The 18045-nt window shown below is 40.1% G+C and overlaps 1 protein-coding gene across 2 annotated transcripts in view; it reads right to left on the bottom strand.

The window, feature by feature from the left end:
* Nucleotides 1-9283: 9283 nt before the first annotated feature.
* Nucleotides 9284-18045, bottom strand: part of arhgap26.S (Rho GTPase activating protein 26 S homeolog) — a 318698-nt gene continuing 309936 nt past the window's right edge. For both annotated transcript variants that reach the window (XM_018256176.2, XM_018256175.2), the window contains exon 23: nt 9284-16416. Coding sequence is in view for 1 of the 2 variants with exons in the window: in XM_018256175.2 (XP_018111664.1) it covers nt 16328-16416 (89 nt within the window). In the remaining variant the exon portion in view is untranslated. The remainder of the gene's footprint in view (nt 16417-18045) is intronic.

An 18045-nucleotide genomic window follows, 5' to 3' on the forward strand; every position in this document is an offset into this window, starting at 1 on the left:
GTACATTAGTTCAACTGCCAACTGTGACGTCTTGTTTCTGGGACGGCACTTCAGCCTTTTCTCTCCATTTGCAGGTTTTCTCCCCAAGCAGACCATGTTATTCTTCCTTGCTAACAATCCTAATTTATTATATAGCCCACGTGAGTAGGACAAACACTGAGTATAGGTTAGACAGGCCGGTGACACACACACAAAGTCAAATGCAACAAATGATAATAATAATAATAATAATAATATGCCATTACTGTGAAGAGGTGAGTGAGTGAGGCTGCTCACTGTATGGAAGTAATAGAAGTGACAAACAGAGATTCTGTATATTTATAAAAACGCAGCAGTAAATAGCTTCAATCTGTACAAGCCAATTCCAAAATACATACAAAGGAATCATGTAACACAGAGAAACCCACATATAAACACCAGCTTCATCTTGAAAGAGTTACAAGGATTATTCTCCGGCCATTGGATATTATTGCTATTTAATAGCAGGATGATGGGGCTTTCTGTACTGCTTTTTAACTGAGGCAATTTAGTGTCGGTGTTGTTTCCCGCACTGTCCTGCTCAAGTTTTTTTTTTTATGAATAAGGCTCATTATATTTGTTATAAATAAGGCCCATTATATTTGTTATAAATAAGGCCCATTCAGCTGCAATGTTACAAATAAACAGACTATTGGCAGCTTAGTATTATGTCTGGGTGTCTAGGGTTTTCACCTCCAGTGGAGTTGTTTCAGATACCGTAAGTAACCCTGCCTTATGCATAGACTTAAGTCATCTATGTATCAGGCCTGACCAGGGGCGCTCCACCAATGAGGCGAGTTGAGGCACTCACCTCAGACGGCAGTGCCCCCCATGGATGCCAGGGGCGGCAAAAATGCCGCTCCTGGTAACTAAGAGCCGAATTTCTGGTTTTAAACCTGGAAATTCGTCTCTTGTAGTGCAGAGAGTGCAATTGCGCTCTCTGCACTAGCGACGTGGACCCCCTGCTGACCCCAGTCTGGCAATGAATGTGAATGCCGTGGGGTTGCGGGGGGCGGCAAAAACAAAGGCCGCCTCGGCGGCAAATTGGGTAGGATCACCCCTGGGCCTGACATTGTGGAAAGGCCACGGCTAGGGTTGCCACCTGTCCCGATTTTCGGGAGGGCTGTCCGGGTGAAAACTGCCTGCCCGGTTTTCCTAATTTGGAGAAACGGCAGGATTCCTTAAAAGAAACCTAAACCCCCAAAATGAACACTTAAGCAACAGATAGTTTATATCAAATTGAATGACATATTAAAGAATCTTACCAAACTGGAATATATAGTTATATAAATCTTGCCCTTTTACATCTCTTGCCTTGAACCACCATTTCGTGACTCTATCTGTGCTGCCTCAGAGATCACCTGACCAGAAATACTACAACACTAACTGTAACAGGAAGAAGTGAGGAAGCAAAAGGCAGAACTCTGTCTGTTAATTGGCTCATGTGACCTTACATGTGGGCATTTATGTCGCAAACGATGCCGTGGTTGTTAGGGGCGTGGCTGTGGGCGTGGCTACAATGCGCTTGCACTGCGGCCGTCGCAGATTTGCGTCTGTATATGTGCAAAACTGCACCCGGGCAACAGCACCACAATTTTTACGCCTGCCTCTTCGTGGCGTAATAGTAACGCTCTTCAAAATGCGCATTCCTGCCCAGCTGCGCTAGTATATTCAAGATGAACAACCCTTGTAAAGTGCATATTAACCACGCCTTCCACCCAACATGTTTATATTGACCAAGGTTCCTTTAAGGGTATCAGGTAGGCTAAACACCTTTGCAACCAAACAAATATTAGCACAGAAACAAATGCAGATGCGTCTAAGTGAACGCAATATGCGCAATATGTGACGCAACTAATTAAAGCAGCGCATTCATACATGAGCACAACTAATCCTTACCTTTGCGGTATCTTCCTGTGCGCACAATTTATTATAAGCACTGCGACAGCTGATACGCAGTTTCACACGTCGCACCTGTCTTGTGTCTACATTAGCGCACAAATCGCACTGTTAAGGTATCGTGCGCTACATTATTAAATACTCGCATGCGCTGGGCAAATGTCTGGCCACTGCGCTCTTTTTAGCGCTGCGCTGCGTTAATAAATGAGCCCCAGTGAGTCTCACGATCTCAGGGGGCGGCCCTTATTTTTTAAAATGGCAATTTTCTATTTATGATTACCCAATGGCACATACTACTAAAAAAGTATATTATTATGATAATGGTTCATTTACATAAAAAAGGGCTTTACACATGAGCTGTTTTACTCAGTATCTTTTAATAGAGACCTACATTGTTTGGGGGGTATAGTTTTCCTTTAACATTGATGATTGACAATTGCCAACTGCCATGTCATAGCTCCATCCACCATGTGATGTCACTGTCCTGCCCACATCATCCCGCCCCGGTGATGTCGTTGGCCCGCCCCTCACCCAGAAGTCCCAGCAAGGAAGGCCCACAGCATGCCCAGCCTAATTTCTTCAGAAGCAATGGGATATGTGCAGAAGATTTCACAGTTTTTTAAATTTCATGTGAGCCTCATCCCCAGTGCTCCAGTGGAAACCTGCATATGCTTGTGAGGTGGGGGATGGGCGTGAGGAGCTGTATCTGGACATTCTGGCCTATGGGTGTCCAAATTAGAAATCTGGGCCTCCACTGCATTGCATATAGACAGGACATAGTATCCCTTATAATTTATTATAAAGAAAAACTCTCCAACCTTCTCCTTAACTGTCAAAAGAGCTGAAAAACATCTTTTAATTACTAATGGCCTACAAGTGGAGCAGTAAAATCCTGCTCGGTGGCACCTGTCCTTGAAAAATCGTGGGTGGGGGGGGGGCTTGTTACTACTGAACTGTCCATTATTCCAGTAATATCGTTTATCAAACTGCCATCTTCAGCTTTACATTCTGTCATGCACAGCAATAATCTAGGAGTGAATCAGCATTAGATCATATAGCGTGGGATACAATCTACTGGTTAGACAAATATTTCAAAATAAAACCAGAGGAATCAGACTGAGAACATAAATTAGTTGTTTCCCCCCCCACTGTAATATACTGTAAATACAGTGAATGTAATACTAGAGATTTCTTTAGATTCTAGATAATACTAGATAGCAATAAAAGTATAAGCTCTGTAGACAAGAGTGTCATATTCTGTTCAGTAGAGTGAAAGCACTTTGTATATAATGTTACTTTGACGCACTTAATTTACAGTATGTTGTGATTTTGGTAAAAAACAAATATGCACCACACGAAGAAAATTTTGAGTCAAAATAATTCACATAGAAAAAAACAAAGTAATGATTGGTGGAAATTTCTAGACAAATAAGATCCACAATGTAGAGTCGTCAGTCTCCCACTCACCTCACTGCATTCAAAAGTAAAGAATATTTTGATTTTATTGGAAGTTAATGTGAGCAAACAATGGGAAGAAGAAGAGAATAAAAATAGGGAAAAATAATATAATATTATAGAACGAATACAGTGCAGGTTTGTTTTACTATAGACAAGGCTGTTACAGAGATAAAGCTCCTGGGACTGACTCACTGAAATCTGAAGGGTCTGTCTCTTAGAGAAGAAATATACTGGTATGCGCCAAATGAATAGGGATTTAATCAGAACATGTGTTTTACCTTTTCTTTTGCTTAATATTTTTTTATTAACAATTTTAGTAATAAGCATTTTTTTGGAGTAGCGTTGCCTCAGCAGCAATGGCGTATGGAATGCAAGTCATTGAATGTGCTGTGGGGCAGGTGTGGTGCTTTGATGGCAATAAAGAGAGCCTTGATTATGCAAATATTTTTTATTCATGGGGTTCTTTTGTCCTTTAAAGGAGAACTAAACCCCTGAACCAAAAGCCCCCATAACTGTCTGCCATTGCCCCTCCCCTCTTCCTCACCACATTGTGCATTAGTCAAAAAGCAACCCCTTAAAAAAATCTGACCATAAAATGCAGAGCAGCGGAGCTCCCAGGCACCATGTTCCGCCACTTCATATTCTTTTGGGGCTCAACACCGCGAAGCCTGCAGGAGCATGTGCAGTTGGGCCAAGCCAGGAATTGTCTTCAACTGCACACGCTCAAATCCGCATTGAGCCCAGAAGAGAATACATAGTGGAGGAAGATGGTGCCCAGGAGCTCCGCTGCACGGCTCTGCATTTTAGGGTCAGATTTTTTTAAGGAGTTGTTTTTTGACTAATGCACAATGCGGGCAGGAAGAGGGGAGGGGTTTAGTTCTCCTTTAAAGTGTTTATGAGTCTTATAATCACCTGTAATAATCCGAATAGACGGCACTTCTGGGCTGTTTTTATTGTAGAAGGTAGCTGATCACACACCTAAAGCGTTTCAGGATAAAATCCCTTAATCATAGGCTGCTATGGGTTAAGGGATTTTATCTCGAAACGCATTGGGTGTGTGATCAACTACCTGCTACAATAAAAACAGCCCAGAAGTGCCGTCTACTCGGATTATTGCGTATGATACAGTGGGGACACTGGAGACTGAGCACCTGGCATAGGCAGAAGTCTGCAGTGAGCTTGAGCGGTCTCTAGTTTTGTTTTTTTACTTTATAATCACCTATACTAGATGCAAGATGTGGCGTACATTAATGGAGAAGGAAATCCTAGGGCTCCCCCAACTGTTGTAATGACTTCCTTCCCTTCCTTTTTCTCTTTCTTTCTTTCTCAGTAGACTATAAAGCCAGACTTAAACAAAAAGGCAGCAGAAGGAGGAAGAAGAGAAGAAGTTGGCTCACTTACAAGTACCCAGGGCTAAGAGCACTGGCCTGGGGTTTCAGGCAAGTCATTAAAACAGTAGGAAGTGGGGTATATGAATACATCTTCATCCCCTTTAAGTCAAGCAACTGAAAGTTTCCTTTAGGACATATAAAACAGAGCTCTGCTGCGCTGCTCTGCTCTGCATTTTAGGGTGAGATTTTTTTAAGGAGTTGTTTTTTGACTAATGCACAATGGGGGAAGGAAGAGGGGGTTTAGTTCTCCTTTAAAGTGTTTGAGTCTTATAATCACCTGTACTAGATGCAAGATGTGGCTTACATTAAAGGAGAAAGAAAATCCTAGGGCTCCCCCAACGATTGTAATAACTACTCCTTTTCTTTCTTTCTTTCTCTTTCTTTCTTTCTCTTTCCTATAAAGCCAGACTTTAACAAAAAGGCAGCAGAAGGAGGAAGAAGAGAAGCAGATGGCTCACTTACAAGTACCCAGGGCTAAGAGCACCGGCCTGGGGTTTCAAGTCATTAAAGCAGTAGGAAGTGGGGTATATGAATACATCTTCATCCCCTTTAAGTCAAGCAACTGAAACCTCTAGGATAGATAATCATCGATCCACCAAAACAGCAGGATTTAATGTCTAAATAGCCCACCAACTTGCCTATATAGTCAGGCAAAATGTTCAAAATTGGCCAAAATTGGAACAAAGTGTGAGCATGGGCAGCTTTAGAAGAGCTAACTCTGTATATACAAACCCCTCCTGATTGCTGCTTGTGTCTCAGGCTTGCAGATAAGAAGTTCATTATTCAGGAGAATTAACTGCCATTAATAGTTTGAAGAACTGCCGCCTACCTTTTGAAGAGCTTCAAAAGACCAAATAGAATACATGTGAAATACTTTTGTTTTTTTTATCTTTTTCTGCAGTCTAATGCAAGAAAAAAAAATACAGATGTGTTTTATTGAAAGCAATGGGCATAATCCTTGCCCAGCACAAACGCTAGTTATTGAGCTCAAGTACAACACAGGCTTACATTACAGTAATGTCATGGATTTGCCTCTAGAAGCATGGCAAGCTCTTCAATGTGAGAGCAGCAACATGGAATTCAGTGTCAGGCAAGGTCATACTGGCAGATTCCCTAAATGTCTGAAAAACAAGGCTGAATTAACTGGATACTGAGGGTTACACTAATGGCTCTGAGTGGGGGAAGCAGCCTGATCCAGAGAGAGAGAAGGAGAGAGACCTGCTAATTGTCATTTAAGAGAAAGAGAAAAATGTCATCTATAGTTCCAGACAAGTTGTTAAGAGCCATAAAGGCTTTTTTTACTCTTACTCTGCCTTGGATTTGTCAATAGAAGGTTGAGAAGTATTGATCCAAATAATGTCCTTTTTCTCCACAAACATTTCTAACTACATGTAGATGGACAGCATAACAGTAGCCTTCAGGCCTGGGAAGGAACGTTCAGCACTTTTGCCGATATATATGTTGTGTAAACCGGCAACTTACCCGCTACCACCTACACCTGCTGCAGCTCAAAATCCTTATAATAGATTTTATTTCCATACACACAAATGCATTGGGAACACTGCACATTCTATTCCAAATCAAAACTTGAAGAAACATTTACCAAATTTGTGTTATTCCTTTACAGAAAATTAAGAAAAGGGAATATTAGGCTGTTGAAAAAAATAGAGTCTGCATTCTTCTTTACAAACTCAATCACTGAATAAAACTGAAAGATGTTTCAAGATTTTGCTTTTCTTTGAATGACTGAACTAATATTTAGTTGTATAATCAGTGTTTCTGAGAACTGCTGCACATCTGTGTTACATGGAGTCCACCAACTTCTCTGGCACCTGTTACATTCCACCATTTCTTCTACATTTCTTGCTTTTTTGATGTCACTCCACAAGTTTCTACTGGATTGGGCTGACCACTCCATAATATATACAGTATTATACCCCCAAAAGTAATACTTCAGCAACAGTTTATATCAAATGGCATATTAAAGAATCTTACCAAACTGGTATATTATATACAGTATAGTTAAAGGGGAACTATCGTGAAAATGAAAATTGAATATAAGCTTCAGCATACTGATAAGAAACTTTATAAATACAATCAATTAAATATTCTGCATTATTTCTGAAATGATCAAGTTTATCTTCACTATTCCTCTCTCAGCATCTGTTTCTCTTCATTCTGTCCTCATGCAGCAGTTGGGTGTCAGATATTCATTGACAGTTAGATCCAATATATCTTCTAGGGGGGCTTCATTTTCTAGTAGATGTATTAGAGCTCACTCAAATCACTGATTCCAGTACAAACAAAATCGAACAAAATAACTGCCTTTTGGACAAATTCTGCATGTAGAGAGACATGATGTCTGGTGATTTTACTAGAGTGAGCTCTATTACATCTTCTAGGCAAAAGAAGCCCCCTATAAGATATATTGGACCATTCATCTGACACCCAACTCCTGAATGAAGAGAGAATGATGAGAAACAGATGCTGAGAGAGGAATAGTGAAGATAAACTTGATTATTTCAGGAACAGTACTGGTATTTGATTGTATTTAGAAAGTTTCTTATTTCAGTATAATGAAGCTAATATTAAATTTTAATTTCCACTAGAGTTCCCCTTTAATTGAATCTTGCCCTTTACATCTCTTGCCTTGAACCACCATTTTGTAAAGGGCTGTGTGCTGCCTCAGAGATCTGAGAACTGACCAGAAATACTACAACTCTAACTGTAAAAGAAGTGTAGGAAGCAAAATAAAGAATTCTTTCTATTAATTGGCTCATGTGACCAAATATGTTTGGTTTGCTTGTATGCACCGTTAATCCAAGGATCCCTTATTTCTTAAAATGACAATTTTCTATTTAGGATTACCCAATGGCACATACTACTAGAAAAGTATATTATTATGAAAATGGTTTATTTACATGAAGCAGGATTTTACATATGAGCTGTTTTATAGAGACCTACATTGTTTGGGGGGTATCGTTTTTCTTTAAGGTCCTGGGATTGGGCCGGCCACTCCATAACATCAGTCTTGTTGTTCTGGAACCAAGATGTTGCTCATTTACTGATGTGTTTGGGGTCATTGTCTTGTTCACTCACCAATTTCAAGGACACTTACTCTTCAGCATAAGGCAACATGACCTCTTCAAGTATTTTGATGTATTGAAACTGATCCATGATCCCTGGTATGTGATAAATAGGCCCAACACCATAGTATGAGAAACATCCCCATATCATGATGCTTGTGCCACCATGTTTCACTGGATTCACACTGTACTGTGGCTTTAATTCAGTGTTTGGGGGTCGTCTGACAAACTGTCTGCAGTCCCTAGACCCAAAAAGAACAATCTTGCTTTCATCAGTCTACAACATGTTGCACCATTTCTCCTTTGGCCAGTCAAAGTTTTCTTTGGAAAATTGTAAGCTCTTCAGCACGTCTTTTTTGTCAACAATGGGCCTGTGCGAGGGCTTCTTGCCGATAGTTTGGCTTCACATAGGCGTCTTCTAATTGTAACAGTATCACAGGTAAATTTACACCTTCTTTAGATCTTCCTGGAGCTGATCATTATCTTTGCCATTTTTGATATTCTTATATCCATTCGAAAGGCCATTTTTTGTTTTCTGACATTTTTAAGCATTTGAGATGATTTTAGCTGAGCAGCCTATCATTTTCTGCACTTCTTTATACATTTTCCCCTCTCCAATCAACTTTTCAAGTACTCTATTCTTCTCAACAATGTCTGGAACGACCCATTTTACTCAGATTTTCAGAGAGAAATGCTCTATAACCCGCTGCACACCATTTGATCCTTCCTTCCTTAAATAAGGGTGTAATGGACACCTGTTTTTTCACATAATGAATGAGCTCACTAATTGAACTTCACACTGCTATTATTTGGAACAAGCCTTAATTAATGATTCAATGACAAAGAATCAGCAGCATGTCATGACAGTTGGGTTTCTATTACTCTACTACACCCACTAGTAAATTATTTGCCATGTAGAAATATAATTTTGACCAAAAACAGTGATTGATCAGGTTAGCAATGTTGGACTGCTATTATACTGAACACAACTGTAAATGAAAAGGGGAAACGGGTGGATGGGTTGCCCACTGGGTGGAACTGGTGCCTTTCTGCCATGGGGTTATGAGATTGATTCCAACAAGGAAACCGTTGGCAAGGAGTTCCCTCTTCTCGCTGTATGCCAAGTGTACCAGGTTCATTGGGTCCCAGTGGAACTGCCCCTAGTGAATGTGTTTTGTGAACATGGCAGACACCTAAGACTCTAAGCTCCCCTGGGACATGGACTGTGTAATATATATAACTTTCTAAACACATATTTCAAAATGGAATAACTGAGGTACTCTGTAAATGAAGGACAATACACATTAATAGAAAGACACCGATTTTTTATAGCTAGATATTTATTTGGAGATGTATTGTAAAACAAAACATTTGTAAACCCATAACCTTCAAACTGATTGTTTCTCCACAAAGTCACTAACAAGCAGGAACTGGGTCCTGTAATTGTTCCCAACACAACAACCTTCCACGCACACACACTGGTTATTTAACATTTGTAAGTGAGATTGACTAACACATGGACCCATTGAGTTGCTAGAGGGTAATGGACTTTGGCACCTTATCTTGAAACGCCCTCTCACTCAAGAAACGTCATGGTGCTCCCACGTCACATCCCCAAATACAGCACTAAGTACGAGCTGCCGGCCATTAGCAGCAACGCAAGGAATTCTTCTTCCAAAGCACTTCCATGGGAAAGAAATGGGGGGTTTATGGTTTGCATTTGGCTCAGCTATTGCAGTAATATCACTAAAAAGACTCCAGGACAGGATCACTAAGTGGCTCTAACACTGAGGCTGCAAACGGATGCAAGGCAACAAGGCATTGGCTATAAATATATTTAGAAGTTAATGTGTAGTATCTCCTTGAATGCCCGGTTGTGGCTTTAAATAACAGCAACACATATACTGGCAATATACTGGTGAAATAATGTCAGATACAGGCAGTGTTTCCATCCCTGAAGTGTCATATACTCTCATACACTTCCACTATTTCTAATAAACTGTAAGTCTGTCTCAGTGAATAACACTGGTTGGAGTAGAAGGAAAATAGCGACTATGGCCTTGGCACTTACACGCTGTCCATCTTTGTCACAGTTAAGAAGACACTAGATACATGATAATGAAGTGCTCAACCACTGTGTATTATCCACTTGGATCAGGTGCTGAACAGTATATTACCCAATGTGTCACAGGTCAGTAGATATACATAAAGTCCAAGTAACTGCAGCACCCTGTGTAGATGAAGCAGCTTTGTATCATGGTGATTTTAAAATAGACAAAGTTTCGGGCTTCACTGGGCCCTTTATCAATTCTATAACCATACACAATAATCTGTGTTAAATAGTGTTTGGTGAAGGGGGGGGGGGTCAGAGGAGGTATTAGTTGGGTACAATTGTGTTTATTGCTTTCACCAAAACTTTGAACCATATACATTATTAATAAACCAATCCTATAATGTCCATTGCGTATAGAAATGGGGGAAGGTAGGGGGAGACACTGAATGGGAACAACAGTGGTAATTGGTTCCACCAGAACATTGAACCATATAGATGTATAGGTATCCATTGCTTAGCAAGTCCATGCCTAATATTCTGGTAAAAGTCAATTGTGAGGCAAATGAGTCCCTTGTCCCATCTGGATTTATGAGAATGTCCATAATAATGCAACTCCTGTTTGTATACAATTATATTGTATATTTAACACAGATTAGTGTGTGTGGTTATAGGCATGATAAAGGGCTCAGTGAGGCCCGAAACTTTGCTTTTTTTCTCTACTTTTTGTGTGAGCCAATAAAATCCCCATGATACAAAGCTGATTCATCTACACAGTGCGCTGCAGTTACTTGGACTTTATAGATGTTTGTACATCAATGGACATAAAGGCACACAATGTTCTGTATCATCGGTCACATGCCCATGTATAATATGAAGGCTTCTAACACTGCCTGCACTACTTTATCCACATTAGTTAGGTGCCACTCCTGTCAATAAGCAAAGAACAGGACTCACAGCATGAAAATCTCTAATGCAAAAAGCTCAATGGAACTCCATGAAAAACAAATGCACAAATTATATTCTGAAATAATGAAATAAGGCCGCCATACTGCAAAACACATGTTGCTTTGTAGTGATTTCTTCAGCCTTTAAAGAGAAACCAGACCAGATGCTTCTTCTATAGGAAAGAGTATTCTGCACATAAAAACACCTACAACATACCGTATATACTCGAGTATAAGCCGATCCGAGTATAAGCCGAGGTACCTAATTTTACCTAAGAAAACTGGGAAAATATATTGACTCGAGTATAAGCCTAGGGGTGAGAAATGCATTTTAGGACATGGACAATTTGCAGCCTGTTGAATAAATGTAAATACCTGCTCGAATACAGAGTTCCCTCTGCTATATTTAGCGATAAGCGGATGCATCCCAGCACTACTCTATTATAGAAAGCAGCTGCAGGGGGGGGGGGTTGTAAGTGCATTTGTTTCCACAGAGTCACGTAATAACAGAGCCGAGTCATGGGTGGGGGACTCCTTCAATTCACCAAGAAGGCTCTAGGTATTATGACTGGTGACGGGGTGCTGAGCCCGCCACGGACTAGACTACATTCTGAACATCCTGAACTTTTCTTTCCCGTTCGCCGCCACCTCCCCCTGCCCTCACCCAAGTGAATGAGCCTTTAAAGCGATTCTGACAGCTGTAACTTCTGAAAATTAAACTTCTGTAATAGTCTTCATATTACCCTTCCACTGTAAACCCACTGTTTTCCGCATCATGTTTGCCTTCGCATTGCTAAGCATACATTAGAGGACACGTTCGCTGAGTCTGTAAAAGTCGCCATGATACCTGTGCTTTCTTTCTGTTTCCGCCTCAATGTCATCCAGCACATAGCGGGAACGCAGGCTGCAACATTTTAATGCCACCCTGAGGAGAGTAGGAACAGCTTGATGTATACCTCAAGCCTGATCGTAATGTCGGGCGGAAGTGCGTCTTGATCTTTGAGGTATCGCAAACATAGTTTTTGAGTGACTACAATAAAAAATAGAAAGCGCAACCTACATATAAGTTTTCATATACTATACCATTATTGAAAACCTGTCGGTATCGCTTTAAGAGGGGCAGGAGGGAGGACAGATTAACGAGAGCTGAGAAGGGGGTCGCTGAGGTCTAAGGAAGGAGGATCAAGCCACGAGGGGAGAGAAGTATGGGCAGCACGGAGGAGTCACTGGATGCTTCAGATCAGTGAGTATGCAGCAACTTTAACATACTGGCAAACTTTTTAGATCTTTCCTTCCAGCTGACTCGAGTATAAGCCGAGGTAGACTTTTCAGCACATTTTGGGTGCTGAAAAACTCGGCTTATACTCGAGTATATACGGTAAGAGGAAAACCTGAAATATGTGATAAAAATATTCCTGGGGAAACAATGATCTTTATGCTCACTGCCCTTATGTGATGGAATCCACCAATGGCCTCCCATGGAATACCCAGTAGGACATGAAAGAAGATAAAGCCATTATTTCTAAGGCAGCGTGTTTCCCTTTAGTTATTACATGGCTTGAATGTCCTTCAATGGACACTTTGTAAGAAGCAGCAGAACCTACTCTAATGTCTGCGACTGGGCGGGTGTAATGGATATGGAAAATTTAAGTGACCCCAATCTTCAGCTGGCATCCTTAGATCGAACTTGCCTGTAGGTTTGAAATATCTTTTTAAAAAGCAATGTATAATAGATAGGAAATTTGGAATATAATTGGCTGAATCCCGCTGCAAGCAGTTTTAATAGGGGAGTAAGGACTCGGCCAGGTGATAGAGGTCACAGTTGAGCCCATACCAACCCAGACAGCAAAACCACATTTAACTGCTCAAATACATTCCAATGATTTTACACCAAAATCAGCTTTGATAAATGTGTCAATGAATTAGAACTTTTTCTGGCAGTCTTGAAAATTTTAATAACCTGAAAAATATAAATTGAATTGAACCCGCATGGATTCGACCTACAATAACTGTGCCTCTAAGCCTCTCAAATAAATAGGCATGTGTATTGATTATGTTAAAGGAGTGCAAAAATATTGAGTATTTATTCATAAAGCCTCGTTGTGGTCGTTCCAAGCGAATTAATGTTGTGCTTCGCAATCATCGAAATCTCTAAAAATAATAATAATTCTACTTAGAAAGCGGTTATTTCATTTATGGCAGATGAATGTCAACAATAATTATATATAACACCATCCTAATTAATAGTTTGGAAATAAATTGGAGTGAAATGTTTGTTTACTCCAGAAAATCATTAATTTCATAATTTTCTATTTTTATTAACACCGCATTATGCCATTTGTTTGTAAAACGTTCTTTCGCTGGTTTAACTCTTAATGAAATTGACTTTATTAACGGCAACAAAAACTTACACCAACTTGAAACTGAACATTTGTCTGGAGTCATTTGGGAATGACAATAGAACACTAAAGCGCACAAAACCGCTGTATACATGACATGACTTTTCTGATTTTGACATTTTTTTTTTAAGTTAAATAATATTTCTTATTTTTACACGATTTTCCTGTAGTTTTACAAATTCTCCTCCTTGGTGTAATCCATTTAAGCCAACAAGACAAAGTCAGGGGCTTACACCATCTAATCTTTCATGGCAGGAAAATCTAGTTTTAAACGTGTTGACTTTGCTGCCTTTTCTTTGCAACTTTTTGTTTTTAATACCTTTTTATACCAGATATTACATTCGCCAAGCTTTGTAAATACTCAAGATTTTACACACAATACTGTGATAATAAAACGACAACAGCCGTAGCCCCTAAATTTCGGGTCTGTGATCCAATGATGATCCGTCCATTGTCCTGCACCACAGTCTATTGGTCCAGCCAGTGCAGAAGTGCGTTATATAAAGTATTCGATCACACGAGAGCAATTAATGAAAGTCGAGGTAAAAAGTTAATGGATTTATAATTGAGTTGCTCCCAAACAGATCAGTTTATGGCTGTTGATCACCTATAGGAGTGAATGTTTTCTCAGGAAGCTGAATTAGTGCACTAAGAATATCAAATACAGTATATAAAACTTTTCAAAGCATGGTATGCAACATTAATCTCTATTTACAATGTTAACTCTTGCAAATTTTAAAAAAATATACAACAATTTATTAACTCAAGTACTGATCACAAAATAAAAGCATTAAAGAATAGACATTAAAAAAAGACCTTTCCCACCATTCATGTGCAGGGGATATAATGTTAGGATGCTGAGTGCAGAGATTAATGATTATTTTTATCAGTTGTAGACTGAAGAACATTCGGGAGGGATAGTTGGCCTTTTTTATCATCTGTTGTGAAACTATTCACTGATCATCCTCCACCTGTAGCTCAAGTGCAGCCCAAGGGTGCCAAGTCCTGATATATAATATACATATAGGTCCCATACATATAGATATACATATAGGGCCCTTACACATTTAAATATGTATTTGCTATACAGAGGACCTGGAGTATTACACTGCTGTGTCTGTACCCATAGGAGTGCAAATAAATGCAAAAAAAACAGATACAACTAAATTTATCCAAAGCTTTTCCATGGATGTGTGCACATGAAATTGAATGTATCTCATTTTATATGTATTCATGGTAGGGTTAATCTTAATACTCTGCAGTGTAACTCCTCTATACAGCAAATGCATATAAAAACTACAAGGGGTCAAGGACCTAATGTAACTAGGTAAAAACATCCCATAATACTTAGTAACTATGCCAACTACATTTAAAAAATGCACCTTTTGATTGCTCCAAAAATATGTTCAAACAAATTATAAATCTTTAAAAGAAAGAGACCAATTTATCATTGGTCCCTTTCTTTTAAAGATTTACTGATCACTGGCTTTTAGGGTAGGGGCACACTGGGCAATTCGGAGAGATTTGTTTTCCTTAGTCGCCCGATGTTCCCTCACGAGGAAACTTCGGGCGACTTCGGAATATGAAGCGCCACGTGTGCTTTAGCGCAGGCAATTTCTCATTTTAGCTGGTGCAAGATAGAGGGAAGGCGTTCGGGGCGACTAAATCTCCCCGAATCGCCCAGTGTGCCTTACCCTTAGGGTTGCTCCATTCTTGTAAATATTTTCCGGGCCTTAAGGAGGAGTCCCTGCTTGGTGATGTCACGGGGGCAGGGAATGGGCAGGCTGATGACCACTGGGGCGGGGAATGTGGGGTATATGACATCGGAGCAGGGAAATTAGCATATTGGGTAAATACAAGCAGTGGGAGATGAGATGGAGGGTTTAAAAGGGAGTTTTTTTAGCAAACTTTTTAGGAGGGAAAAAGAATATTGGCATCTACAAATTTACCGGCAGATGGTATATTATTAGAAATACTGGCCCCACCTCTAGCTGGGCCGGTCAAATACTGGCTGGGTGGCAACCTTACTGGCTTTCTTAGTGATACAAATGTAACTGCACCTAGACCAGTGGGAGAAAACCTGGTGGGGCCCACAGCCCCTACTGACCAAGGTCTTCTCTCCATGCGGCCACCGTGGCTCCCCCACTCGCAATCACAGGAGGGAAGTAATGTAAGCGATATGTGCTGGGGATGAATTTTGTAGGAGCCGGAGCTTGTTACTGGTGTGTGGGCTGTGAGTGGCAGCCCCAGCGGGCCCAGGACACCCATTTAGCCAGAGTCTTTGTTTATTAGACATTAGTTCATCAAAGAGAGAGAGAGAGAGAGAAAAAAAGCCCAAGTACAAATGAGGCTGAGCAGCTAGGGATTTAAAGAAGAAACAGGTGGGTTCAAACTGTTAAGATCATTAAAAAAGCGAATAAATAAATATTGACTGATATGTCCAGGATCTCTAAAGTCATCAAATTAGTCTAATCCTTCATCAAAATCAGACTAACAGTTAAATGTATCCTGGAACGGTATTATTAAAATGTTGCCACGGACAATAAAAGGGAAAATTTCAAAATCATTAAAATCTGCACTCAGATTATCATTCAGACTCCATACTTGGGAAGTAATCAAACATGCTAGAGAGCAGCCATCACCTTCAAGTGCCATGGTCTGAGCAGCCTGCCATACAATTCTCTTTAGCCCCAATCTGTAAAGCTAAAAAGATTGATGCTGTGGTTTTTAACACAAGTAAACTCCAATGACAAAAATAAAATAATATGGTCCCTTTAAAAAAAATAATCAAAATGCATCTCTGTTTAAATTTTAAAGCCACCGTAAATCATTTACATGTACATAACGACTAGCAGATCAGAGCCAGATCTCTACAAATATCTTTGCCTTGGGCACCACCCTGGCACCAAAGCAGCGGACACATATATATATATATATATATACTGGATATTCACTGCAATGGGTGCTGAAAAGTTCTTTACCTTTACCATAACAGAGGCAAAGATACAACAGTCAACACTTCCAGCAATTGCCATGGATACCATGTAAAGCTTAGCCTTGTGGGTCAGGGGAGTTAAAGCTATAGGAATTCCACATAGTTTTCTGGAATGAGTCCAGTCTTCCCGTTGAGCGTCCCTTCTAACCAGCCGGGCTCTTGTGATGAATAAACTGCAGGAAGGAAACATAAAGAAGACTTTAGCCGTTACACTGGGAAATTTCAGATTTGTATGTATGCCTTGCTTAGCAGAAAAATACATTAGCGGCAATTACAATAAAACCTCATTATAAAATGTTGCTCATCCAAGAAGGATTTTTTAGATTTTTTTGGGCAGGGTGCTCGTCACCATCTGTATCGGTTACTGGTCGCTACTGTATGTCATTCTGTATGTTCTTTGTATAAACCCATGTATTGTACAGCACCACAGAACATGAATGCCCTCTATACATATATAACAATCTCCCACTGAAAAGTACTGCGGCACTGACCCTTGCGACTCTCTGTAGCCAATGGAAAAAAGGCAGCCGGTAGCAGTGCATGTTTGGCACAAGCCTATCTCCAAATGTACAAAATAATCACTGGATGGTTTCCTTGGTTAGATATGCACTCAGCTTCTAGAACTCTGATACTTCCATCTGAAAACACACCATTTCTGCCCTTATCTCCTGTTTTTCCATTAACAGAGAAACTTTTCAGCACCTTCCATGTATAAGGCTTCAGCCAGTCATAACATACTTTAACCAATCAACAACAACGATATTGTTAAAGCCAAAGGGGGATTGCAATTAAAGTGGCAAAGAGAAAAACTATTTGCACCAATAAGAATAAAAATCCACATCTCACAATGTAATATTGTTCCTTAAAGAGATACTGTCATGGGAAAAAATGTTTTTTTCAAAATGAATCAGTTAATAGTGCTGCTCCGGCAGAATTCTGCACTGAAATCCATTTCTCAAAAGAGCAAACAGATTTTTTTATATTCAATTTTGAAATCTGACATGGGGCTAGACATTTTGTCAGTTTCCCAGCTGCCCCAAGTCATGTGACTTGTGCTCTGATAAACTTCAATCACTCTTTACTGCTGTACTGCAAGTTGGAGTGATATCACCCCTCTCCCTTTCCCCCCCCCAGCAGCCAAACAACAGAACAATGGGAAGGTAACCAGATAACAGCTCCCTAACATAAGATAACAGCTGCCTGGTAGATCTAAGAACAACACTCAATAGTAAAAACCCATGTCCCACTGAGACACATTCAGTTACATTGAGAAGGAAAAACAGCAGCCTGCCAGAAAGTATTTCTCTCCTAAAGTGCAGGCACAAGTCACATGACCAGGGGCAGCTGGGAAATTGACAAAATGTCTAGCCCCATGTCAGATTTCAAAATTGAATATAAAAAAATCTGTTTGCTCTTTTGAGAAATTGATTTCAGTGCAGAATTCTGCTGGAGCAGCACTATTAACTGATGTGTTTTGAAAAAAAACATGTTTTCTAATGACAGGATCCCTTTAAACTGTTATTGCATTGCGAATTTTAATTGCGCACACACAGCCGTTTTTTCCTGCACTCCCCTGCGTTGTGCTTTTTTCCTTTCAGCTGCAGGGGAGTGCAGTAGTAGACAGACTCAATTATTGTGAAGGGAGCTGTACTCACAGACGCATGTAAGGGGCAAACGCAGGTGGGACGCAGCATGTTGCATTTCACCTGTGTTCCCATATTGGGGTTATTTGATATTAAATATCTGTTTAGTCGCTCATCACTGCATAGAGCTCAAGGGATAGGGAACATATATCCAGCAAT

The sequence above is a fragment of the Xenopus laevis genome, chromosome 3S, assembly GCF_017654675.1.
Source record: "Xenopus laevis strain J_2021 chromosome 3S, Xenopus_laevis_v10.1, whole genome shotgun sequence".
Lineage (NCBI taxonomy): Eukaryota > Metazoa > Chordata > Amphibia > Anura > Pipidae > Xenopus > Xenopus laevis.